Source organism: Erythrolamprus reginae, chromosome 9 (genome assembly GCF_031021105.1).
Source record: "Erythrolamprus reginae isolate rEryReg1 chromosome 9, rEryReg1.hap1, whole genome shotgun sequence".
Taxonomy (NCBI): domain Eukaryota; kingdom Metazoa; phylum Chordata; class Lepidosauria; order Squamata; family Dipsadidae; genus Erythrolamprus; species Erythrolamprus reginae.
Genome location: NC_091958.1, coordinates 23,857,364 through 23,882,799, shown reverse-complemented (window position 1 = coordinate 23,882,799; position 25,436 = coordinate 23,857,364). Strand labels below are relative to the sequence as shown.

Below are 25,436 nucleotides of genomic sequence, written 5' to 3'. Positions count from 1 at the left end.
AATATTAGATTTCTGTGTGTTTCTAGTAGTGATATTTTAGTATACAGTGATCCCTCGAGTTTCGCGAGGGTTCCGTTCCAAGACCCCTCGCGAAACTCGATTTTTCGCGATATAGCGGTGCGGAAGTAAAAACACCATCTGCGCATGTGCGGCCATTTTTTCATGGCCGCACATGCGCAGATGGTGAAGTTTGCGTGTGGGCGGTGGGGAAGACCAAGGGAAGGTTCCTTCAGCCGCCCAACAGCTGATCTGCTCGGTAGCGCGGCAGCAGCGAGGAGCCGAAGATGGGGTTTCCCCTTTGCCTGGGCAACGGGGAAACCCCATCTTCGGCTCCTCGCTGCTGCCGCGCTACCGAGCAGATCAGCTGTTGGGCGGCCGAAGGAACGTTCCCTGGGTCTTCCCCGCCGCCTCGGATCCTCGCTGATGCCCGCCCGCCGTTTGCCGCTCGCCCCGTTCGGCGGCCGCACATCCCGTTCGCCCGCCGCTCGCCCCGTTCGCCCGCCGCTCCCCTCGTTCTCCCCCCATTCCCCTCGTTCGCCCGCCGCTCCCCTCGTTCGCCCCCCACTCCCCTCGTTCGCCCGCCGCTCGCCTCGTTCGCCCGCCGCTATCGAACTTGCTATCGAGCCTGCTAATGAAATCCAACCCGCAGCGGCCCTTTCCCTCTCCAGGCTGCGGGAGGGGTCCGGAGAACAATGCCTGGCGCCGCGCTCCCGGCTGGGCTTTTTTCCCCCATTTCCCCTCGGGTGGAATTTCAGACCTTCCGCCGGTTGGATTTCATTAGCAGGCTCGATAGCAAGTTCTTCCTCCCTTTAGAAAGCCCCGCAGCCTCCTCCGCCCGGCGAGGCCGCCAGCGAGGACCCGCAAAGCCGCCGCCGCCGCAGCGAGGCCAAGCCGCCCGCTCCCACGGCACGGGCTCCCAACACAGCGCCGCTCAGCCCGCCCTCGGCGATGCCTCCGCGGATCTGCAAACCCAGCCGAGCGACGCCTCTGGTCTGGGCGAAGGCAGTGGGCAGGCCCCGCCGCAGCAGTCCCCGCGGGCACCGCGCGCCAAGGGCCGGCCAGGCCGCCGGCCAACAAAGGGGCTCCCTCGCCTCCCTCGGGCAGGTTTACAAAGGCAGCGCGGCAACTTGGAGCCCGGCACGCCCCGCAGCCCTCGCCTCGCCCGCCCCCGCCTGGCCGGCGCTCCGGCTACCCCCGGCTGAGGAAGAACCGAGTAGCCCCCGCCCTCCCCCGCCCGGCTCCCTTCAGCCCCCCGGGGCCAAGCGGGCGGGGGGCGGGCGGGACTTCGCCTGTCTCCGCCGCCAGCATCGCCCCTCCGGCGGGCCGGCCTCCCCCGCCCGCCTCTGCTGCAGCCGCCGCCGCCTCCCCGACTGGCACAAAAGGGCCCCGCCCGCCCCGCCCCGAACCTTACCTTGCGAGTTTTTGGCTGCGGGGGGAGAAGTAGGATTTTCCTAACTCCCTCCCCCTGCAGCCAAAAACTCAAAGCCTGTATCCTGCCGCCCGGTTTACCCAGGACACGAGCGGCGAAGTGACTTGGAGGAATGGAAAGTCCAAACCGCCCGGTTTCAGTGGGGTTTCCCCGTTGCCCAGGGATTCCTTCGCCCGAACGGAGGTGGCTGTGGTGGGTTCAGGAATCCCTGGGCAACGGGGAAACCCCACTGAAACCGGGCGGGTTAAGCCTCCTTCGGCGACTGCGGAACTGCTTGCTGTCAACTTTGCACTGGGCAAAGAACTCTTCACCTCCCGCCAGGCACGGACGAAAGGCGTGGAAGTCTATTGTAGCAGCTGCTACAGCGGAGACATTTGGGGGGGGGGGAGGCAGGAGGCAGGAGATCCGGCCCTTCACTTGCCCTCCCAGCAAAAGGCAAAGCCGCGCAGCTCCCCAGCCGCCAAAGGAGGCTTAACCCCACCCCTCTGTCCCACTCATCGCCCGTGGTCGGCATAACCTCCTCCTGCCTATCCCCGCTTTTCTGCCGGCCACGGGCGATGGGTGGGACAGAGGGGTGGGGTTAAGCCTCCTTCGGCGACTGCGGAACTGCTTGCTGTCAACTTTGCACTGGGCAAAGAACTCTTCACCTCCCGCCAGGCACGGACGAAAGGCGTGGAAGTCTATTGTAGCAGCTGCTACAGCGGAGACATTTGGGGGGGGGGAGGCAGGAGGCAGGAGATCCGGCCCTTCACTTGCCCTCCCAGCAAAAGGCAAAGCCGCGCAGCTCCCCAGCCGCCAAAGGAGGCTTAACCCCACCCCTCTGTCCCACCCATCGCCCGTGGCCGGCAGAAAAGCGGGGATAGGCAGGAGGAGGTTATGCCGACCACGGGCGATGGGTGGGACAGAGGGGTGGGGTTAAGCCTCCTTTGGCGGCTGGGGAGCTGCGCGGCTTTGCCTTTTGCTGGGAGGGCAAGTGAAGGGCCGGATCTCCTGCCTCCTGCCTCCCCCCCCCCAAATGTCTCCGCTGTAGCAGCTGCTACAATAGACTTCCACGCCTTTCGTCCGTGCCTGGCGGGAGGTGAAGAGTTCTTTGCCCAGTGCAAAGTTGACAGCAAGCAGTTCCGCAGTCGCCGAAGGAGGCTTAACCCCACCCCTCTGTCCCACCCATCGCCCGTGGCCGGCAGAAAAGCGGGGATAGGCAGGAGGAGGTTATGCCGACCACGGGCGATGGGTGGGACAGAGGGGTGGGGTTAAGCCTCCTTTGGCGGCTGGGGAGCTGCGCGGCTTTGCCTTTTGCTGGGAGGGCAAGTGAAGGGCCGGATCTCCTGCCTCCTGCCTCCCCCCCCCCCCAAATGTCTCCGCTGTAGCAGCTGCTACAATAGACTTCCACGCCTTTCGTCCATGCCTGGCGGGAGGTGAAGAGTTCTTTGCCCAGTGCAAAGTTGACAGCAAGCAGTTCCGCAGTCGCCGAAGGAGGCTTAACCCCACCCCTCTGTCCCACCCATCGCCCGTGGCCGGCAGAAAAGCGGGGATAGGCAGGAGGAGGTTATGCCGACCACGGGCGATGGGTGGGACAGAGGGGTGGGGTTAAGCCTCCTTTGGCGGCTGGGGAGCTGCGCGGCTTTGCCTTTTGCTGGGAGGGCAAGTGAAGGGCCGGATCTCCTGCCTCCTGCCTCCCCCCCCCCAAATGTCTCCGCTGTAGCAGCTGCTACAATAGACTTCCACGCCTTTCGTCCGTGCCTGGCGGGAGGTGAAGAGTTCTTTGCCCAGTGCAAAGTTGACAGCAAGCAGTTCCGCAGTCGCCGAAGGAGGCTTAACCCCACCCCTCTGTCCCACCCATCGCCCGTGGCCGGCAGAAAAGCGGGGATAGGCAGGAGGAGGTTATGCCGACCACGGGCGATGGGTGGGACAGAGGGGTGGGGTTAAGCCTCCTTTGGCGGCTGGGGAGCTGCGCGGCTTTGCCTTTTGCTGGGAGGGCAAGTGAAGGGCCGGATCTCCTGCCTCCTGCCTCCCCCCCCCCCAAATGTCTCCGCTGTAGCAGCTGCTACAATAGACTTCCACGCCTTTCGTCCGTGCCTGGCGGGAGGTGAAGAGTTCTTTGCCCAGTGCAAAGTTGACAGCAAGCAGTTCCGCAGTCGCCGAAGGAGGCTTAACCCGCCCGGTTTCAGTGGGGTTTCCCCGTTGCCCAGGGATTCCTGAACCCACCACAGCCACCTCCGTTCGGGCGAAGGAATCCCTGGGCAACGGGGAAACCCCACTGAAACCGGGCGGTTTGGACTTTCCATTCCTCCAAGTCACTTCGCCGCTCGTGTCCTGGGTAAACCGGGCGGCAGGATACAGGCTTTGAGTTTTTGGCTGCAGGGGGAGGGAGTTAGGAAAATCCTACTTCTCCCCCCGCAGCCAAAAACTCGCAAGGTAAGGTTCGGGGCGGGGCGGGCGGGGCCCTTTTGTGCCAGTCGGGGAGGCGGCGGCGGCTGCAGCAGAGGCGGGCGGGGGAGGCCGGCCCGCCGGAGGGGCGATGCTGGCGGCGGAGACAGGCGAAGTCCCGCCCGCCCCCCGCCCGCTTGGCCCCGGGGGGCTGAAGGGAGCCGGGCGGGGGAGGGCGGGGGCTACTCGGTTCTTCCTCAGCCGGGGGTAGCCGGAGCGCCGGCCAGGCGGGGGGCGGGCGAGGCGAGGGCTGCGGGGCGTGCCGGGCTCCAAGTTGCCGCGCTGCCTTTGTAAACCTGCCCGAGGGAGGCGAGGGAGCCCCTTTGTTGGCCGGCGGCCTGGCCGGCCCTTGGCGCGCGGTGCCCGCGGGGACTGCTGCGGCGGGGCCTGCCCACTGCCTTCGCCCAGACCAGAGGCGTCGCTCGGCTGGGTTTGCAGATCCGCGGAGGCATCGCCGAGGGCGGGCTGAGCGGCGCTGTGTTGGGAGCCCGTGCCGTGGGAGCGGGCGGCTTGGCCTCGCTGCGGCGGCGGCGGCTTTGCGGGTCCTCGCTGGCGGCCTCGCCGGGCGGAGGAGGCTGCGGGGCTTTCTAAAGGGAGGAAGAACTTGCTATCGAGCCTGCTAATGAAATCCAACCGGCGGAGGGTCTGAAATTCCACCCGAGGGGAAATGGGGGGAAAAAGCCCAGCCCGGAGCGCGGCGCCAGGCATTGTTCTCCGGACCCCTCCCGCAGCCTGGAGAGGGAAAGGGCCGCTGCGGGTTGGATTTCATTAGCAGGCTCGATAGCAAGTTCGATAGCGGCGGGCGAATGAAGCGAGCGGCGGGCGAACGAGGGGAGTGGGGGGCGAACGAGGGGAGCGGCGGGCGAACGAGGGGAGTGGGGGGCGAACGAGGGGAGCGGCGGGTGAATGAGGCAAGCGGCGGGCGAACGAGGGGAGTGGGGGGCGAACGAGGGGAGCGGCGGGCGAACGGGACGTGCGGCCGCCGAACGGGGCGAGCGGCAAACGGCGGGCGGGCATCAGCGAGGATCCGAGGCGGCGGGGAAGACCCAGGGAACGTTCCTTCGGCCGCCTAGCAGTTGATCTGCTCGGCAGCGCAGCACCAGCGAGGAGCCGAAGATCTTCGGCTCCTCGCTGCTGCTGCGCTGCCGAGCAGATCAGCTGCTAGGCGGCCGCTCGAGAGCAAGAGGGGGAGAGAAAGAGAGAGAAGGAAAGAAAGAGATGAGAGAGGGAGGAAGAGAGTGTGAGAGAGGAAGAAGCAACATAGAGAGAGAGAAAGAAAGATGAGAAAGGAAGGAAGAGAGTGACCTGATCGGGTGGGGAAAATCGCGATATAGTGTTCGCGAAGATTCTAGATGGTAACAATTGCTGAAAAATCGCGATATAGCGTTTTCGCGAAGATCGAGATCGCGAAACTCGAGGGATCACTGTACTTTCATATTAGATTTCTCCATGTTAGTATTGGTTTATTGTGTGTTGCCCTGAGTCCCAGGAGAAGGGCGGCATAGAAATCTGTTTAATAAATAAATAATAAATAAATAACTAAATATATTAATGAAGTTCCAAAATTTTTCTTCAATTCTTTTTCTATTAAGTCCAAGAGTTTCAGAACTTTTAGGATTTTCTGTATTATACAAATCAAAGTCCTATTTTGTTTCCTTTATACATCTCCACCATAGAAAATAAAAGGTTCTTTCTTTGGTTTTTACACCTCTAACATACATTTGAAAAAAGACCACCTTTGAAGCCTGGGTAGCTACTTTGAGAAGAAAACTCCAGATTTGACTGTTTGAAAGATATCTCAGGTTTTCGCTTCCCCTTTTTTTAAAATTATAGGCTGTCTCCTGCCATTGAAAACAAAGTTCGCCTCCATTACAGACGGGCTCTGAGAAACAACACAGACCCGTACAAAAGAGCTGTGTATTGTATCATAGGCCGGTGTGATATTGCCGATAACCACAGTGAAGTTGCAGATAAAACGGAAGATTATCTTTGGCTAAAGGTAATTAGCTTCTCTTCAAAATGATTGTACTGCCATTAGTTTTTTGATATTATTCATTTTTATTCTTCCTCATATAAACATAAGCACGATTGAAGATGCTCCAGCTATTGTTATTTACTCCAGTGCAGCCCCTGCTATATATAGATGATATAGATGTAAATATAGGATCAAAACTTCCTTTGTTTTCTCTTTCTCTTTGTTGTCATTCTGAAAAGCACGTAGTATATTAGATTCAATGGGATCATTGGCAGCTAAAATGTAATCATTTTAAGTCATCAGGTTATTTATTGGTTTGATTTAAGAAACCTCTCTTCACGAAAATGTAAAACACAAGATTAAAAAAGTACAAGTTAAACAGATTTTGCCCAGAAAATAGCAACATTAATTGCATTTTGTCACACTTCCAAGAGGTGGTGAGATTTACACTGATCAGGACATAAAAGGACAGATAAACATACCATATTTTTCGGAGTATAAGAGGCACCTTAGTTTTTGGGGAGAAAAATAGGGGAAAGAAATCTGCCTACCAGGTTTCTAGCGTCCTTAGTCTGGTCAGCTTCAACACTTTTTTTAATCCCCTGGTTAGAGCTAAAAAAACCTTACTCGGAGGAGTAGGAATGAAAACAAGCCTGCAAAGAATTAGAGCTGTAAAAAAATTTCTTTGGAGTAGGAATAAAAAAAGCCTGCAAGCCAGGAAGATCGTTAGCATCTGATTAGGGCTGAAAAAACATTTTTCTGGAGGGAGTAGCAATGAATACAAGCCTGCAAATTGGGAACAGATGGGAAGATCATTAGGGTTGGGGAGAAAAGCTTTGAAAAAAAGCTACATTCAGAGTACAGTATTCCCTCAATTTTCATGGGGGATGCGTTCCGAGACCGCCTGCGAAAGTCGAATTTCCGCGAAGTAGGGATGCGGAAGTAAATGCACTATTTTTGGCTATGAACAGTATCACAAGCCTTCCCTTAACACTTTAAATACCTAAATTACAATTTACCATTCCCTTAGCAACCATTTAGATTATTACTCACCATGTTTATTTATTAAAGTTTATTACAAAAATTATTTATTAAAGGCGGACAAAAGTTTGGCGATGATATATGGCATCATCAGGCGGGAAAAACCGTGGTATAGGGAAAAAACCGCGAAGTATTTTTTAATTAATATTTTTGAAAAACCGTGGTATAGACTTTTCACGAAGTTAGAACCCGCGAAAATCGAGGGAACATTGTATAAGATGCAACCAAATTTTCAGCCTCTTTTAAGGGGGGGGGGAGTCCAACTTATACTCCAAAAAGTACGGTATGTGGTCTTTTCTGCATATAACCGCAATTGCACAGGATGGAAGCCACCAGATAGCCTCTGGAGTGCCTCTGGATCTTGTTGTACCCCTGTGTTCTGGCCTGCCAGCTGCCTGCAGAGTCGGTGGCAGACTTGGATGATGAGGAAGTTGGGGAAGAACATGGGCCAGTTCCGGAGAGAGAACCAGGGTCATCTGGCATTTCCCAGCCACCAGAGAGGCAGCTGCCTTTGGAGTCAGAGACGAGCGAGGAGGAGGAACAGCTGGAGCCTGTTCTAGATGCACATATGCGCAGAGCAGATAGGAGAGGTGAACAACGGAGGACATTGAGTCGGCTCAGGAAGCAAGGCAAACGGGGATGCTGAATGGCCCTTACCTCGATGGGGAATAAATAGAAGGAAAAGGGAGTGGTTTGGTTGTAGCAGGCAACCATTTTTGCATTTCTGAAATGTTTCCTCCTTGTGTGTTAATGCTGGGGCAAAGACTGCCTTGCCAGAACTGAGGTTTGTCTATTTCTCTGTTTGAACTGACTTAATTTGCAGCCTCCCGGCTGGGAGCTCCTAACCTTACCTTTATCATAACGAGTTGATAAGGACTATTGTTTCAATGAATTCTTGCAGGCCTCTTGCCTGGACTTTCCAGTTGGTGAATGCAGTTAATTCCCAATGTGTAAATAAAAAGGGGGTTTTCTTTGCGGGGAGCTTGTTTCTTGCTTCTGCGAAGGCCATGTGCAGTCTATTTGATGATTTCCATACGTCCCAGTTTTCCCCAGGCCCTGGTGCCAGCTCCTCTGTTAGTTCTATCCAGCGTTGGTTCTTTGTAGCTTTCCATAGACCCATTCCACTTTTAGAAAACGTATTGCATGCATCCTTTGGGAAAGGAAAGAATTGTTTTTTTCTTTCTTTTTCTAGCTGAATCAAGTGTGCTTTGACGAGAATAGTTCCAGCGCACCACAAGACAGGCTGACTTTGTCCCAATTTCAGAAACAACTGCTTGAAGATTATGGTAAGTTCAGTTTAGGGACAATACCTGGAGATTTCTGAAAATAAACTCAATTATGCAGCAAGGTGATCCCAGATCTTGAATAGATCTGGTGCTGGGGCTTTTAAAAATAAATTTGTTCAATAAACTGACACGGCATAGTAAAGTAAGTGTTCTCATATGAACATCTTGGCTTCAGTAAAGCCTCTGAAACTGATTATGATTTTTCTTCAAAAGCCAGACTGGTACTGTTACCTTAGCAGTCATATTTAAGAAATGTTTACGATTCCATCTGTCTTGCCACCTGTTCTATAGTTTTCCTGTTAAATCTGTCCAGGTATTGAGATGCCCCGCAGGCTTCTGGGAAATGAAAGTAATTTTAAATCAATTTTTTTAAAAAACCTTGCTAATATTCAGGAAAAAGCCTTCTCTTGTATTGCTTTGAGGTTATGCTGTAGGGAAATTAATCCGCCTCTTCCATTCAAATGTAAATTGTTGATTTCGTTGGGACTTGGCTTGCTATTAATTTTATCTTCAATGTTAAAGTTCTTAAATTCTGCAGCCGTTTTTTCAACTCCCTGTTAGTTAGCTTGAGGGATGCCCAGGGTAGAAAAACAGAACACAGGTATTCCTCAACCTTCAACCGTTCATTGAGTAGGGTCGCTACGTTGGCTACCGATTGGTCTCCAAACGCAAATTAAAGTGTTGGTCATGACCAATACTTAGGAGTTTGGCTATTAAAAAAATCCTAATAAAATTGCAATGGTTACTTATAACTTAATAGGGAGGAGACTTCAAAAGCAGATAAAAAACTGGAAGAAAAAAAGGTTGAGAAGAATGGCAAAGATTAGAGCCCTTAAAATGATGATTATTCCAAAAATGATGTATTTATTTCAGGTTTTACCAGGTATCTTTCCAGGGGCAAAATTGAGGGAATGGGATAGAAAACTAAATTTTTGGATTGAAGGAAATAAAAGACCTAGAACAAGGAAAAGTTGGCTGTTTGCCCATGAGAAAGAGGGAGGGTGGGGAAGCCCGAGGTTAGAGTTATATAGGGAAGCATTTCAAATAGAAAGATTAACGGAACTACCGTTATTGGGGGAGAAGAAGTGGGGGAAATTGGAAAAGGAAATCAATAATATAAATAATAAGGAGTTATTATTTAAAAAATGGAGTAAAATAGAAATTAATAATTTAACCGACCCTCTGAAAGTGTTGGTCATGACCTATAAAGCCCTACATGGCTTAAGACCAGATTACTTACGAGACAGTCTTCTGCCTCATTTGGCCCAGCGGCCAGTCAGATCCCACAGAGTTGGCCTTCTCCCGTCAGCCAAGCAATGTCACCTGGTGGGGTCTAGGAGAAGGGCCTTCTCTGTGGCCGCTCCTGTCCTCCCTCCAGAGATTCAAAATCTCCCCTCCCCCAGAGATTCACACTGCCCCCATCCTTCTGGCCTTTCATAAGGTTTTAAATACACACCTTTGCTGGCAGGCCTGGGGCTGTTGAGCACTGACACTCTGCTCCAGTTGATAGTATGATTGTGATTGGATGAGTTTGGATGAATGGGTTTAATGTTGGGAATTTTAAGTCTCTGGTTTTAAGGTGGGAGTTTATAATTTTATCTGTAATTTTTGTATTGATTTTATGCTGTAAGCTGCCCTGAGTCCCCTAGAGAAGGGCAGCCTAGAAAAATGATCAATCAATCAATCAATAAATAAATAAATAGTGACTGAAGTTATGATGACACTGACCTACAATCTACTTACAACCATTGCAGAATTTCCACAGTCATGTGATCAAAATTAGGATGCTTGGCAACTGGTCTGTATTTATGACAGTTGCGGTATCACGGGGGATTATGTGGTCCCCTTTTGCAACCTCCTGACAAGCAAAATGAACAGGGAATCCCGATTTCCTTAACAACCCCAGTTGCCAACCGTACAAACGCAGCGATTCGCTCAACAACCTGAGGCAAGAAAGGTTGTAAAACGTGGCAAAGCTCACTTCACAATTGTCTTGCTTAGTGAGGGAAATTTGTGGAGGTTCAGTTGTAGTCGTAGGCCAAGGATTACCTGTACCAATAAAGCAGTGTTTATCAACCTTGGCTGCTTTCAGCCCGGTGGACTTCAACTCCCAGAATTCCCCAGCCAGCAACTGCTGGCTGGGGAATTCTGGGAGTTGAAGTCCACCGGTCTGAAAATAGCCAAGGTTGAGAAGCATTGCAATAAAGTAAACAATTTAGCAATGTTTCTACTTCCCCGACCTGTTTTTGACAAGGGACCATCTGCACTGTTGAAGATTCAGCTGTGAAAACATCCTTCCCGTGTGCTTTTATTTATTTTTTACCTCAGGCGAATCCCATTTTGCGGTGAACCAGCAGCCGTTTCTCTACTTCCAAGTCTTGTTCCTTACGGCCCAATTCGAAGCTGCCATCGCTTTCCTCTTCCGGGCCGAGCGTTTGCGTTGCCACGCTGTGCATGTGGCCTTGGTTCTCTTCGAACTGAAGCTGTTGCTGAAATCTTCTGGGCAGAGCGCACAACTCCGTAAGTTTTGTCGGCCTGCGGTCCATGGCGCCGTTTGGCTCCTTCAGGGAATAAAGATGATGGCTCAACCATCTGAACGGTAGACGCGGGAATAAGAGAGATACTTTTAAAATAATTAGACAATGTGGCCAACTTGAAGACATGTGGGCTTCAATTCCCAGAATTCCCCTGTCAGCAAAGGGGAATGATTTTGGCTGGGGAATTTTGGGAATTGATGTCTCTACATTGTCAAGCCACTGCAGACGTTAGTGATAAATCAAAGGCTTGCCACACTATCTAAAGAAGGCCTGATGTTTATAGGAACTTGGGAGAGGTGATTTTCAGGAGGGAACAGATGCAGCCACAAGGCATTCTTTCCAGTGGTTCAAGGTCATCCTATGCCCACCACCTGGGTGGAAGCTAGCACAATCTGAGTGGGCAACGTGACAAGTTTGTGGGTGGCAGACAAGGGATGTGAACTTTCAACTGGGTGGGAAACTCGGATTCAAGTTTCCCAGTGTAGGTGCCAGGATGGCTCCGGCAATAAATTGGAACTTTGAGGAGTACTTTGACTTGGACTCTGATTTAGCTTGGATGCTACCTGGACCCTTGACACACACATTCAAGTTGCCAAGGTTCAGAAATGCTGAATTAGACTGATTAATAACTTTCTTTTAAGCGAACCATTCAGGGGCTGAAAGGGAATTGCTATGACTGCACAACAGTTGCATGAAGACTGTGGAACGGCTAATTCATAGCCATTGCGCTGGCGAGTAATTGGCAGGTGACATACGATACATCTGTCAGAATTTCGCAGGATTGCAACTGCCAACCTTTGGCATCATGTTGAGTTTTCACCTCATTTTATTTCCACTTTTTCTAGATAAATTTGATAAGTGAATAGGGTTAGGTTAACCATGTTAGAGTTTGCAGCAATCCAACCAGCACACAAGTAAATAAGTCAGCAGGATTCATTTACATAAGAAAGTTCTTTATATACAATACCATTCAGCGGAAGCCAGAACCAGAACTTGGAATACAGCGTTCCCTCGATTTTCGCGGGTTCAAACTTTGCGAATAGCCTATACCACAGTTTTTCAAAAAATATTAATTAAAAAATACTTTGCGGTTTTTCCCCTATACCACGGTTTTCCCCACCCAATGATGTCATATGTCATCGCCAAACTAATAATTTTTGCAAATAAATAACAAAAATAATAATTATTGTTAATAAATAATTATGTTTATAAATATCAGGATCACTAAGTGTCTTATTCAATGGTGAGGAGCAGTAATAATGGTGAGTAAATGGTTGTTAAGGGAATGGGAAATGGTAATTTAGGGGTTTAAAGTGTTAAGGGAAGGCTTGTGATACTGTCCATAGCCAAAAATGGTGTATTTACTTCCGCATCTCTACTTCGCGGAAATTCGACTTTCGCGGGCAGTCTCGGAATGCATCCCCCGCGGAAATCGAGGGAACACTGTACTGAAATACAGAATCAATAATTTCTCCCCCCTTCCTCCCCCCCCCTCTCTCTTTGAGAGATAAAATAATGTCGGATAATTTGGGATGATATATGTCTTCCAATGATACCCCTCTCTCATCAGCATCTCTTTTGGTTTAGAAGCGTAACCCTGGCTTTTCAAAGTAGCTGTCCACCAAGTCACTTGTGGGAACAATTCATAGATCAGTGTTTTGTTCTTTTCCTTTGTCTTGCTGAAAGCAGCCCTAAGAATTAGGATACAGTGGCCTCCTGGTAACCAGAGTGTATTGCTTGTCAATGAAAGTTTTGTTTTCCGTTTCCTTGGTTAATCCCATTAACAGCTGTTGCCGTTAGAAAAGTCACCAGTTCTGGGGGCTGTCACCACATGGTGGCAGGCAGCCAGATCAACAGCTGAGAAAAATAAATGAACATCAGGAGAATGAGCTTATTGTCCTGCTTTCGTACGCCGGAGAGAAGATACGAACCCTGCAAATCGGGATATCATAAAAATCTAAGAGTCTTTTCCTCGCTCACTCACTCCCTTCAAGGAAATAATTCATGTCTGGTATTCGAACCCTTTTAAAAAAAGTCTAAAATGTTGAACTCACTATCAGAACTCACTTTCCCCCACCATTTTATCAGTAGCTGGAGGTTAGAGTGACATGTCACAATGAACACAGCTGCTGTATTTTTCAGAGTATAAGACTCACCTTACCCCACTCCATCCCTAAAAGAGGGTGGAAATGTTGGTGCGTCTTATATACTGAATGCAGCCATTTTTGGCCCTGCTCCTGCATTCCATTTTTTCAAAAAGTGCCCTGTTTTTCACAAAAATGGAGTGTGCTGAGGGCTTGAGAGGCCTGCAGAATGTTCCTAGGTGCTGTGGGAAGGCAAAAACGCTCCAATTTTTGCAAAAAATGGGCCATTTTTTGCGCTTTCCCCCAGTCTCCAAAAGCACTCTGCAAGGCTCCCAGATGCTCTGCGCATCCTGGGTTTTTTTCAAAAGCGGGCCTGTTTTTGCAAAAAAAATGGGGTGTGTGAAGTGTTGGGGAGGCCTGCAGAGTATTTTTAGAGACTGGGGAGGATCCAGTCTCCAACTCAGGCTTATCCTCCCCCGCAGATTCAGGCTCTGATGGGGGCACATCAACATCAACATCAGAGTTTCTTTTCTTACTCTCTTCCCAGTAACTTTTTTCATCATACGTTGTTGGGTTAAGATTTTTGGAAAGGGTTTCAAGCAACTTTATATCAATCTTTGCATTCTGAATCTCTGGAAACTGGAAGAGGATTGTTTCTATAAATGTAGATTTTGTCCTTCTGGGTACCCATCGGGGTTTTTTTTTTTTTTACCAAAACGCTGCCATTGCATGATATGTGTCTCATCCCCATTTCAGTGAGCCATGAGGCTGGTGACCCTCCGGCTACCCGGCGCCTAAATTTTGTCCGACTCCTGATGCTGTACACCCGCAAGTTTGAGTCGACAGACCCCCGCGAAGCTTTGCAGTACTTCTATTTTCTCAGGTGGGTTCTTGCCCCACTGAAGCGGGAAAGGGGGTGGTGGGTGCCCGATTCGAACGACTGTAACAGCAAAAGGGGGTACTGACCGCTTTGTGTGATCCTTGTTTTAGGAACGAGAAGGACAGCCAGGGCGAAAACATGTTCCTGCGTTGTGTGAGCGAGTTAGTGATTGAGAGTCGAGAGGTACGCAAAGGCCATCAGGTTTCTTTCTTTCTTTCTTTCTTTCTTTCTTTCTTTCTTTCTTTCTTTCTTTCTTTCTTTCTTTCTTTCTTTCTTTCTTTCTTTCTTTCTTTCTTTCTTTCAATTCTATTCTATTCTATTCTATTTATTAGATTTGTATGCCGCCCCTCTCCGAAGACTTGGGGCGACTCACAACAGTAATAAAAACAGTATAACAATGGAACAAATCTAATAATAAAATTATATAAACAACCCCAACAATTTAAAAACCACATACAGCACATACATACCAAACATAAAATATAAGAAAGCCTGGGGAAGATGTCTTAATTCCCCCATGCCTGGCGATATAGGTGGGTCTTGAGTAACTTGCGAAAGACAAAGAGGGTGGGGGCTGTTCTAATCTCTGCGGGGGACTTGATTCCAGAGGGCTGGGGCCGCCACAGAGAAGGCTCTTCCCCTGGGGCCCGCCAAGTGACATTGTTTGATCGACGGGACCTGGAGAAGGCCAACTCTGTGGGACCTTATTGGCCGCTGGGGTTCGTGCGGTAGAAGGCAGTTCTGATGGTATTCTGGTCCAATGCCATGTAGGGCAAGGAAAGGTCATTACCAACAATTTGAATTGTGACCGGAAACCGATCGGCAGCCAGTGCAGGCCATGGAGTGTTGTAGAAACGTGGGCGAATCTAGGAAGCCCCACGATAGTTCTCGCGGCCGCATTCTGCACGATCTGAAGTTTCCGAACACTTTCTTTCTTTCTTTCTTTCTTTCTTTCTTTCTTTCTTTCTTTCTTTCTTTCTTTCTTTCTTTCTTTCTCTCTCTCTCTCTCTCTCTCTCTCTCTCTCTCTCTCTCTCTCTCTCTCTCTCTCTCTCTCTCTCTCCCTCCCTCCCTCCCTCCCTCCCTTCCTTTCTTTCTGTCTTTCTGGTTGGAATTCATGCTTTTCAGAAGAGAGACCGACTCTGCAGTTGAGAATTTCTTGCTGGGTTCAGAAATCCCCCATCTCCACCCCATATTTTACCACAACCATCTTTATTAAGATGGTTATCACAATACAAACAACAATAATCCTTAAAAAAAAAGTCTGTAGAGATTTTCTGAATAGTTTTTATTCCAGAGCTACACTCGCATTTAACAAATGTATTTAAAAAACAGGTGTGGCCATTTCAGGGTCCCTGTGGTCACTAATAAGGGGGAACAAAAACAAAGGTGCTTGAGCAGCCGTAATTTGGGAACCGTGTCATACGTAACTTTTGGGGGGCTCAGTCATAACCTCAGCAATTTGTCAGCAAATTGAGGACTACCTACATCCATTAAAATCTGGATCATTCATAGCAGCAATAGTACTTAGACTTATTTATCGTTTCACAGTGCTTTTACAGCCTTCTCTAAGCAGTTTACAGAGTCCCCAACAATGTGGGTCCTTATTTTACTGATCTTGGAAGGATGGAAGCTTGAGTCAACCTTGAGCCTGGTGAGATTCGAACTGCCAAATTGAATGCAGTTGGCAGTCAGCAGAAGTAGCCTTTAGCACTGCACTCTTATCTACTGTGCCACCACGGCTTATAATGGGAGTACCGGTATACTTTTTCTAACTCTGTTTTTGTTTTCTCTTGCATGAATAGTTTGACATGATCCTTGGAAAACTGGAAAACGATGGCAGTAGGAAGGTAACTTCCCATATAGAACTCTTTACTTGTTCTGAATATTAATAATATTTGTTGTTGTTGTTGTTGTTGTTGTTGTTGTTGTTGTTGTTGTTCTTCTTCTTCTTCTTCTTCTTCATTATTATTATTATTATTATTATTATTATTAATATTATTATTAATATTATTATTAATATTATTATTATTAATATTAATATGCCACCCATTCCAATAGCCCAACGGCACTGAATGTTGAGTATAAGGCCAAAATATTATTGAATTGTATGTCAGAAATGAAAGAATACACAGCGGGCTTCCTGCTGTTAATTTAAAAACAGTATTCGTTCCAAAAACCTGAAAAGCTCATAGTCCTCATAATTTATTGAACTATTTAAGAATTGGAAATGCCACTTGTCTATTATCTTTCTTCCTAATTCCCATGCTGTTTCATTGCAAAGAAATTGTTCTTCCACCAGGGGTGGGATCTACTTACTTTCCCCCACCAGTTTAATTTGCGACAGAAGCGCACATTTTGCACATGTCCCTTCTGGAAATGACCCTTTGCGCATACACAGGACTTTAAAAAGCTTTCATGCGCATGCATGAGCTTCTGCTTTAAAAATAAGCTTCTGTGCAACATGGTGGTCTGGGTTGCTAGAACCAGTAAAGACCTAGGCTTGGGCCACTGCCGTTTCTAGCAACCCAGACTGCCATGTCACTACTGTTTCTATAGAAACAGTCCCACCTCTTGTCTCCCACCCACTCCAATCTCCCCAGCACATTCTCCTTTTTCACTCCCTACCAACCTCTCCCCCCCCCCCCTTGCCCTTTCGGATGGACTGCACTGTTCATTTAAATCGTGCATTTCACATTTCCCGTTTCATTCCATGTGCGACTTGACCCAACCTCTCAAACATGCGGTTTTCAGTTTGGACATTGGTGATTTATGCACACTGCACGTTTCACGCTTCCCCGTTTAATCAGTGGCAGATAAATGATGCTGCCGCCCTGTTCCTGTGCATTTCAGAGCTCTTCTTCTGAATCAGATATGAAGCCTGGGCACGGCTTCTCATTTTGCACGCAGGGAAGGATTTTACATTGCTGGCTAAGGAAGATTCGGTTCTTGCCATGACAGTTCTAGGTCATCTGGGGAAGGCAGGAAGAGAGGACCAGGAAGGGCTAGGAGGTAATGGTGTAGGAAAGGCCTGGGGACCAGAGGAGGGGGTGGTGATGATGTTGCCTAGGGAATGATCCAATAAGGGGACAGGGGAGCCTGCAGCCAGGCAGAAAAATCCACTCAGAAACCATCCTCTCTAACATCTCAAGCTGAAAAAGAGATAGTGGGAATGTCACGGTTTTAAGGAATACATCCAGAACAGAACAGAACTCCAAGGCTAATGGGTTCCTCAGGGAATTGGTTCATAGGATATACAGTATATTCGCATAAACTGCTGAAAACCGACTCGGAATATTCCTGCAGTTTTCACCTAATTGAAATTAAAAAGTTGTAATTTACACTACGAAGAATTTCATATAATTGGAGCTTTTATAGTAGATATCAGAAAGGACAATAAAACATTAAAAAACCCTAAGAAAATGCCTTACCCAAATTGTTTTCTGAACTTACGAAAAGTGTAACTAGTAATTTGTTAGATGTACATAGAGATGAATGTATGATAGAAATGGGAAAGATAATATGTATTAAAGAAATCCATAAAAGAGAGATAGGACATATACAAAAAATTGACCAGAAAATAGATATACATAGAAAAATGAAGTATAAAATACAAATTACAAATATATTTGAAAAGACTTACAATATAAGTACATAAAATTATGTGAACTGATTCTGAGCTGTAATCAAAATGAGACTTAGGATTCACACCATTGTATGTTTGTATGTTATATACTGTTTTTTGTGCATACAAAATAATAAAAAAAGTAAAAAGTTTCCCCCCCTTTTCCAAGCCAGTTAGAGTAATGGAGAAGTATGGAAAAGAATCAATACTAATAAAAGTCCGCTTGCCATCTCCACTGAGGCTAATTGGACAGATGTTCTCACATACTTTGTTAGAAACCAGGAATCTCTTTTGTGAGACAAAAACCTAGAGATGTTTTGGCATGTTTTGGCTCACTGAGAATATTAATAGCTGGGAACAATTTTTTGGGGGGGAGAGCGATTTGCACAAAGCCAGCATTCAGGTGAATCAGTGAAAAGCTCAAGAATTTATCAACTCTGCTGCAGCAAGAAGGAGCAGACATCTTAAGATATATAAATGAGGTTTTTTTCTGCAACATGGCAGATGCATTAGCAGTAGCACTTAGACTTATATATCGCTTTACAGTGCTTTTGCAGCCCTCTTCAAATGTCAGCTGAAGTTGTTAGACTTCCTATGTGAACACTTTAATCAGGAACTCATTTTATTTAACTTCAATGTTATCTATTATTTCTGGAACCTAGAGACTTGTAAATCAGAGATTCACATCTTTATTTTATACTTGCTCCGTAATTTTGATTGGATAGGTCATAATTATTGACTTAGCATCTGCAATCATCTTAATTGCAATCATATCTAGCTGTGTGCACAACCTATAAATAAGAGATGAAAGAATTTTTTAAAAAAAATAGGTGTACCTGAATCACCACCATGCTATAGAAAAAAATTATAATTGAAGAACTGGTTGAGGAATTGGTCACCCTGTGTAATGGTGTAATCTATGAAGTAGGGGGCTGCATGATGGACTATAGCATTGGCCCCCAAAATTTTGGGCTCCATGGACTTGGGGTGGTAGTGGTTTTGTGTACTTTCTGGATTCTGCAAGTCCTCCTGGAGTGATGCCAGTTCCCAGACTGGGGGTTGGGGACCCCCACTTTCCCTGAAAGAGGAAGCACATTCCAAGAAATGGGGAGGGGGCAGACAGGAGGCAGCAAAGCCCAGAACTGGATCAGAGACAGAAGAAGAGAATATGGAAAGCCACTCCCTAGAATATCCCAGGGTATATCCATTTGGGTGAGAGCAGCCAAAGTTTAGTCTGCCAAGATTCTGTCTATATCAGGGGTCTCAAACGCAATTTACCTGGGGGCCGCTGGAGGTAGAGTCTGGGTGAGACTGAGACTGGTTTTCCATAAGAAAAGCTCTTGCAAAAACATTCCAGTGTTATCAAATGTCTTTATTTTTTCATCTTACTTTGTGTTAAAAAATAAAAATCATCAATAAAAATTATCACTGCTGTGAGCCACCCCGAGTCTGCGGAGAGGGGCGGCATACAAATCAAATCAAATCAATCAATCAATCAATCAATAAATAAATAATAAATAAATAAAAATTAACAAATTCATAAGAATTTGAAAAATAAATAAATCAGTAATAAATAAATAAAATGAAAATGATGATGATGATAATAATAATAATAATACAGATATAGAAGACTGAAGAAACCACATTCAGCTCCACACACAACACTGAAAAGTGCCATTTGTATCAAACTTGGGCCGCACTAACATTAAACTTTGATATTGAAGTGGGGGCCGCAAACTATTGTCCCGAGGGCCGCAGTTGGCCCGTGGGCCGCGAGTTTGAGACCCCTGGTCTATATGGTGTGCGCTAATAAATAACTGACTGTATTGTTCTATATCACTCTTGAGCTGGACCTGACACTATTTGGCTTTCCAAATATTTTATCTCACTTTGTTAAAAAAATCGTCATCTTTCATCAGCCTGGAGTTATTGACAAGTTCACTGGAGACACCAAACCAATTATTAATAAGGTGGCCTCGGTGGCAGAAAGCAAAGGGTTGTTTGAAGAAGCTGCCAAACTTTATGACCTTGCCAAGGTAAGTGGAGTTTCCAAGATATGTTGGGCATGTTCATTGACTTCATGTTACAGTATTTGTAAAAATAATAAAAGGCAATAGCACTTGACTGATCAAGGAGAGATTCAACCTAGAAATAAGGAGGAATTTTCTGACAGTGAGAGCAGTCGATCCATGGAACAGAAGTTGCCTTCGGAGGTTGTGGGAGATAGCAATAGCAATTCTTAGAACAATATAAAAACATTAATTAGAAAACCCCACTGAAACGCATACATTCTCACAATCATATCTGGTTTTTAATTGGTCGCAAGATGTAAAACACGAGGCTTCCCTTAAGCTTTTTGCGGACTGTGCCGTCTGCCGCCAATCTCACGAATCCCAGCGACCAGTTAGGTCCCACAGAGTGGGTCTTCTCCGGGTCCCGTCAACTAAACAATGTCGCTTGGCGGGACCCAGGGAAAGAGCCTTCTCTGTGGTGGCCCCGGCCCTCTGGAACCAACTCCCCCCAGAGATTAGAATTGCCCCCACCCTCCTTGCCTTTCATAAGCTGCTTAAAACCCACCTCTGCCGCCAGGCATGGGGGAATTGAGATACTCTTTCCCCCTAGGCCTTACAATTTTATGCATGGTATGTCTGTATGTATGTTTGGTTTTTATAATAATGGGTTTTTAACTGTTTTTAGTATTGGATTATTATTATATGCTGTTTTATTATTGCTGTTAGCCGCCCCGTGTCTCCGGAGAGGGGCGGCATACAAATCCAGTAAGTAAGTAAGTAAGTAAGTAAGTAAGTAAGTAAGTAAGTCAGTCAGTCAGTCAGTCAGTCAGTCAGTCAGTCAGTCAGTCAGTCAGTCAGTCAGTCAGTCAGTCAGTCAGTCAGTCAGTCAGTCAGTCAGTCAGTCAGTCAATTAATCAATCTCGGTTTCACCAAGAAAGTTCCTGGGCTCTTGTCCCTGAAACCCGCCCCCCCCCTTCTCCACTTTCATCCCACCCCACCCACCCCCCGATTTCTTTCCGAAAAGGCCTCCTGACTCCATCCTGCAATGCCTCCTTTCTCTCTTTGTGCCTCCTTCAGAACCCCGACAAAGTCCTGGAGCTGATGAACAAGTTGCTGAGCCCTGTGGTGCCTCAGGTCAGCGCTCCCCAGTCGAACAAGGAAAGGCTGAAGAACATGGCACATGCCATTGCAGAGAGGTAAGCGCCTGGCCTGGGGCTGGAGGGGTGGGGTGGTTTGAGAATTCCTGCCCGTGCCAGATCGGCCAAGTTTCCTCTCTGACCTTGTCCATTCAAGCTTTGGGCAGAAGCCTTGGATTATGCAGCCAGCGCAGAGTCAAAATAGCAGATATGCTGCTGCGTTTTAGGTATGGGACTAACGAGGCTCCCCTAGCTGGCCTGTGGGCCATACAAGTAATTCTCGACACAATTACAGCCACAAATTGAGCCCAACATTTCTATTGTTAAGTGAGACGTTCGTCAAATGACCGTTGCCCCATGTTATAACTTTCGTTAAGTGAATCACTGTTGTTGATAAGTTACTGACATAGTTGTTAAGTGAATCTGGATTCCCCATGGGCTTTGCCTGTGAAAAAGTTGCAAAAGGGAATTACAGTGTTCCCTCGATTTTCGCGGGGGATGCGTTCCGAGACCGCCCGCGAAAGTCAAATTTCCGCGAAGTAGAGATGCGGAAGTAAATACACCATTTTTGGCTATGAACAATAACACAAGCCTTCCCTTAACACTTTAAACCCCTAAATTGCAATTTCCCATTCCCTTAGCAACCATTTAGATTATTATTCACCATGTTTATTTATTAAAATTTATTTTAAAAAAATGTTTATTAAAGGTGGACGAAAGTTTGGTGATGATATATGACATCATCGGGCAGGAAAAAACGTGGTATAGGGGGGAAAACCACAAAGTATTTTTTAATTAATATTTTTGAAAAACCGTGGTATAGACTTTCCGCGAAGTTCGAACCCGTGAAAATCGAGGGAACCCTGTACATCATTTGCTTTGCTTCTTCTTTTTTTTTTTGTTAAATTTCCAAGCTGTCCAATTCCCAGGACACTGCAACCGTCATAAGGATGAATCAGTTGCCAAGCATCCGGCAGCCAAAAAAGCCAAACGCAATCCTGAATAGCATTAACAGAGGGATACAATCAATATCAAGAGAGCTACTATTATCATAAAGCTTTAGTAAGACCACACCTAGAGTACTGCATCCAGTTTTGGTCACCACACTACAAAAAAGGACTTTGAAACTCTAGAAAGAGCGCAGAGAAGAGCAACCAGGATGATGAGGGGACAGGAGGCTAAAACATACGATGAATGGTTGCAGAAACTGGGCATGGCCAGTTTAATGAAAAGAAGGGCCAGGGGAGACAGGATAGCAGTCTTCCAATATTTGAGGGGCTGCCACAGAGAGGAGGGGGGTCAAGCTATTTTTCCAAAGCTGAAGAGCCAGCACTGTCCAAAGATGTTCTCCATGGTCATGTGGCCGGCATGACTAAACACCAAAGACACATAGAGCGCTGTTACCTTCCCACCAAAGATGGTCCTTATTTGTCTACCTGCTTTTAAAGTGCTTTTGAATTGCTAGGGACAAGTAACGGGAGCTCACCCTATTACACAGCGCTAGGGATTCGAACTGCCAAACTGCCGACCTTTCTTATCGACCCTGAGCCTCCGCATCCCTTACAGGTTACAACTGGACTGAAAAAAAGTGGCTTATGACAATTTTCCACGTTTATGAACGTTGTACCATCCCCATGGTCACATGTCAAAAATTCAGATGCTTGGCACCTGATTCACATTTATGACAGTTTTTCGAATCCTGGGGGGAGGGGGGCGTCACGGCACACGACCGTCCAACAAGCAGAGTCAGTGGGGGATCCAGAAACCACTATTGCTAACTTAACCATTGCAGCAGTTCACTTAACAACTCTGGCGAGAACAGTTGTAAAGTGGGGCAAACCTCGCTTGACAAATGTCTTGTTTAGCAACGTTAATATTGGTCTCAGTAGTCGTTGTAAGCCGAGGATACCCTGTAAATGGCGGGATACGAATGAATAAATGTCTAATTGTGAGCTCTTCCCAAAGTTTTGATGACACACCCACTTTCTATTTGTTGCAGATATAAAGCCCAAGGAATAAGTACCAAGAAGCCGGTGGACTCAACGTTCTACCTTCTGTTAGACCTGATCACTTTTTTTGATGAGTATCACGCTGGGCATATTGACAGGGCCTTTGATGTAAGCTTCCTCACCCTTTCCCCCCCTCTCTGAAACTCTACAACTATAGTTGATTTTGAGTCTTAACGCTTTACTGAATTTGACTGAATTTTACACTGGCCACTTGTTAACTCTTCTTGTTTTGATCTCAACTGAAGCAGCCCATCCAAGTGGACCAAATAACATCAACATGGCATTAAATGGTGGTGGATGTTGGCAGAATTACGACAATTCCTCTGCATAATTTGTGTTTTAATTCAACCTTTTTAAAAATGATTCTTGATTTGGATAGGAGGGCATTGCAATTTTTTTTTAGCTTTAATTGGATTTTGCAATCGACAGGTTTGTCCTGATTTTTGCCTAGTTTATTTCTCAGTTTTGAAACTTAAGTTACAGATTGGAGAATGTTATATAGTATTTGGAGTCAGCTAAATGTAGAACACAGGAAAAATGATTTTTTAAAAAATTTGCAGAGGATTCAGCGACCAAATAAACAAAAACAAGGAAACCACAGCAAAGTTTTACATTACAATATTTCATATACCGGTATTTAAGACTGACGTGAAATAGTCATAACATCATGGTGACTCTACTAGTCTCTCTCTCTCTCATCTGTCTTTCTGTGTATTGCTTGTGATTGCCTCTTTCCTGCTCAACACACACAGTAGTTAGTTTTGCAATGTAGGGCTTTCCCTCCCTCTTTAACCACACTACATTACACATTTTGTACATTCCCATTGGCATAATTTGGGAGGTTACAGAGGCCACTGAGATGGGGATTGACTATTGCCCTATTCCTGCTCTGAACCAAGAGCCAGTCAACAGCTCGGAGAGCAACAATTATTTACAGTCTGGAGAGATGTATTTACAGCAAATGTTCCCGTTTCCGACTCCTGCTCATTCCAGTTGTAGTCAAAACCAACAGGCTCAGGTCATGCCACCCCGCAAGGCCAGTCCTAGCAACAGTAAACTAGAGAAGTAGCCGGTGGATCTCAGGGACGTCCTGGGGTAACGATCCTTGCTTTAAACTGGATCTGTAGTTATTGAATAGGGGTTTGTAGAGGTTGTAGGTCAGTGAGGGCAAACCTTTTTTGGTTCAGGTGCCAAAAGCGTGTGTGTGTGTGAGTGTGCTAGCATGCATGCATGTGCCCACACCTCTTCCTTCCCCCAGCGCATGCACAATCCCCCTGCGCTGCCCCCATGCATGCACACAATCCCCCCATCCCTGCGCATACAGACAGGCCTCACTGAAGCCTGGGGCATGAAGAAACAGCGCAACGGGCAAACCGGAAGTTTAGAAAATGCACTTCCAATTTGCCTGTTGCCCTGTTTTTTGCACTCCAGGGCTTCAGGAAGCTCCCCTGAACCCTCCGGAGTGCAAAAAACAGGGCAACAGGCAAATTGGAAGTGCATTTTCTAAACTTCCGGTTTGTCCATTGGGCGGTTTTTCAGCTTCCCTGAAGCATCCAGACATTGAAACAGCCTTCCCCAAGGCCGAAAATCAGCTGCCCTGGGGCAACATCTTGCATGCCTTCCGATACGCGTGTCACCTGTGGGAGGTGTGCCATAGGTTCGCCTTCCCAGTTCTGGGTCATCCAGGTCAGTGTTTCCCAACCTTGGCTACTTGAAGATATTTGGATTTCAACTCCCAGAATTCTGGGAATTGAAGTCCAGATATCTTCAAGTTGCCAAGGTTGGGAAACATTGATCCAGGTCATGGTTAGAAACATAGAAACATAGAAGTCTGACGGCAGAAAAAGACCTCATGGTCCATCTAGTCTGCCCTGGTTGTCCCAAAAGCGCTTTTTTCAAGCGGCAACTGGACTTTCTGGTTTTTGTTTGAGGATGTTTCACTTCTCATCCAAGAAGCTTCTTCGGCTCTGACAGGATAGTGAGGAATGGAAGAATTGTAAATTACATTCTGCAAGGAATATAAATCCTTCCATTCCCCACCTGAGGACACAGATAAACCTCCAAGTAATATTATTGTTGTTGTTGTTGTTGTTTTGTTATTATTATTATAATAATTATTTATTATTTATTGATTATTAATTGTTGTATTGATTATTAATTATTGATTATTAATTAGATTTGTATGCCACCCCTCTCCGAAGACTCAGGGTGGCTCACAATAACAATACAATATAATACAAATCTAATATGGGACATAAAAGTGCTTCAACAACCCTCTAAAAGGATGCAAATGACCAGCTGTCTTCAAGGAATATCAATCCTTCCATTCCCCACTATCCTGCCAGAGCGGAAGAAGCTTCTTGGATGAGAAGTGAAATGTCCTCAAAAGAGAAAAAAACAAGAAAATCCAGTTGCCTCCTGAAAAAAGCATTTTTTGGATTACCGAATAGAACATTATTAATCTGTCTATAAAATGTTTTATCCTGATGTTTTTATTGGTTGCAAGCCACCTAGAGATACCTCTAGGCCAGATGGGCAGCCTAGAAGTTAAATATGTAAATAGAGGTGAATGGAGAAGTGGGTTTTATACCCGTTAGTGTGTTGTTCTTTCTATGTGTATTGATCATACCATCTTTCACTGCAGATCATCGAACAGCTAAAATTAGTCCCACTGAGTCAAGAATACGTAGAAGAACGAGTCGCAGCCTTCAGGCATTTCAGCGATGAAGTAAGCCCGTAGCACTTTCTTCCTCTTCCTCTTCTATGTCTGAGTCGGGCATAACATTGGGGGTCTCGGACTGTGGAAATGACGACTGCTCCTTCTGCCTAGTTTTATTACTTAAACAGCAAGACTTTGAATCTGAAACATCGCCAGGCTCAAATCAGTTGTTCTGATCGTACCGGCAATGTCCCATTGCAATTCCAGAAATATTCTAGGCCAGTGATGGCGAGCCTTTTTTTTGGTCCGCGTGCCAAAAAGGTGTGTGCGTGCCCACT

General features: G+C 46.8%; 1 protein-coding gene across 1 annotated transcript in view; it reads left to right on the top strand.

The window, feature by feature from the left end:
* NUP93 (nucleoporin 93) overlaps positions 1-25,436 on the top strand; it is a 160,871-nt gene that overhangs the window by 131,366 nt on the left and 4,069 nt on the right. The window contains exons 11-20 of the mRNA XM_070760494.1: positions 5,690-5,855; positions 8,065-8,158; positions 10,487-10,678; positions 13,536-13,662; positions 13,770-13,842; positions 15,463-15,507; positions 19,202-19,318; positions 20,372-20,490; positions 22,430-22,547; positions 25,084-25,167. Coding sequence (XP_070616595.1) covers positions 5,690-5,855; positions 8,065-8,158; positions 10,487-10,678; positions 13,536-13,662; positions 13,770-13,842; positions 15,463-15,507; positions 19,202-19,318; positions 20,372-20,490; positions 22,430-22,547; positions 25,084-25,167 — 1,135 coding nt within the window. The remainder of the gene's footprint in view (positions 1-5,689; positions 5,856-8,064; positions 8,159-10,486; positions 10,679-13,535; positions 13,663-13,769; positions 13,843-15,462; positions 15,508-19,201; positions 19,319-20,371; positions 20,491-22,429; positions 22,548-25,083; positions 25,168-25,436) is intronic.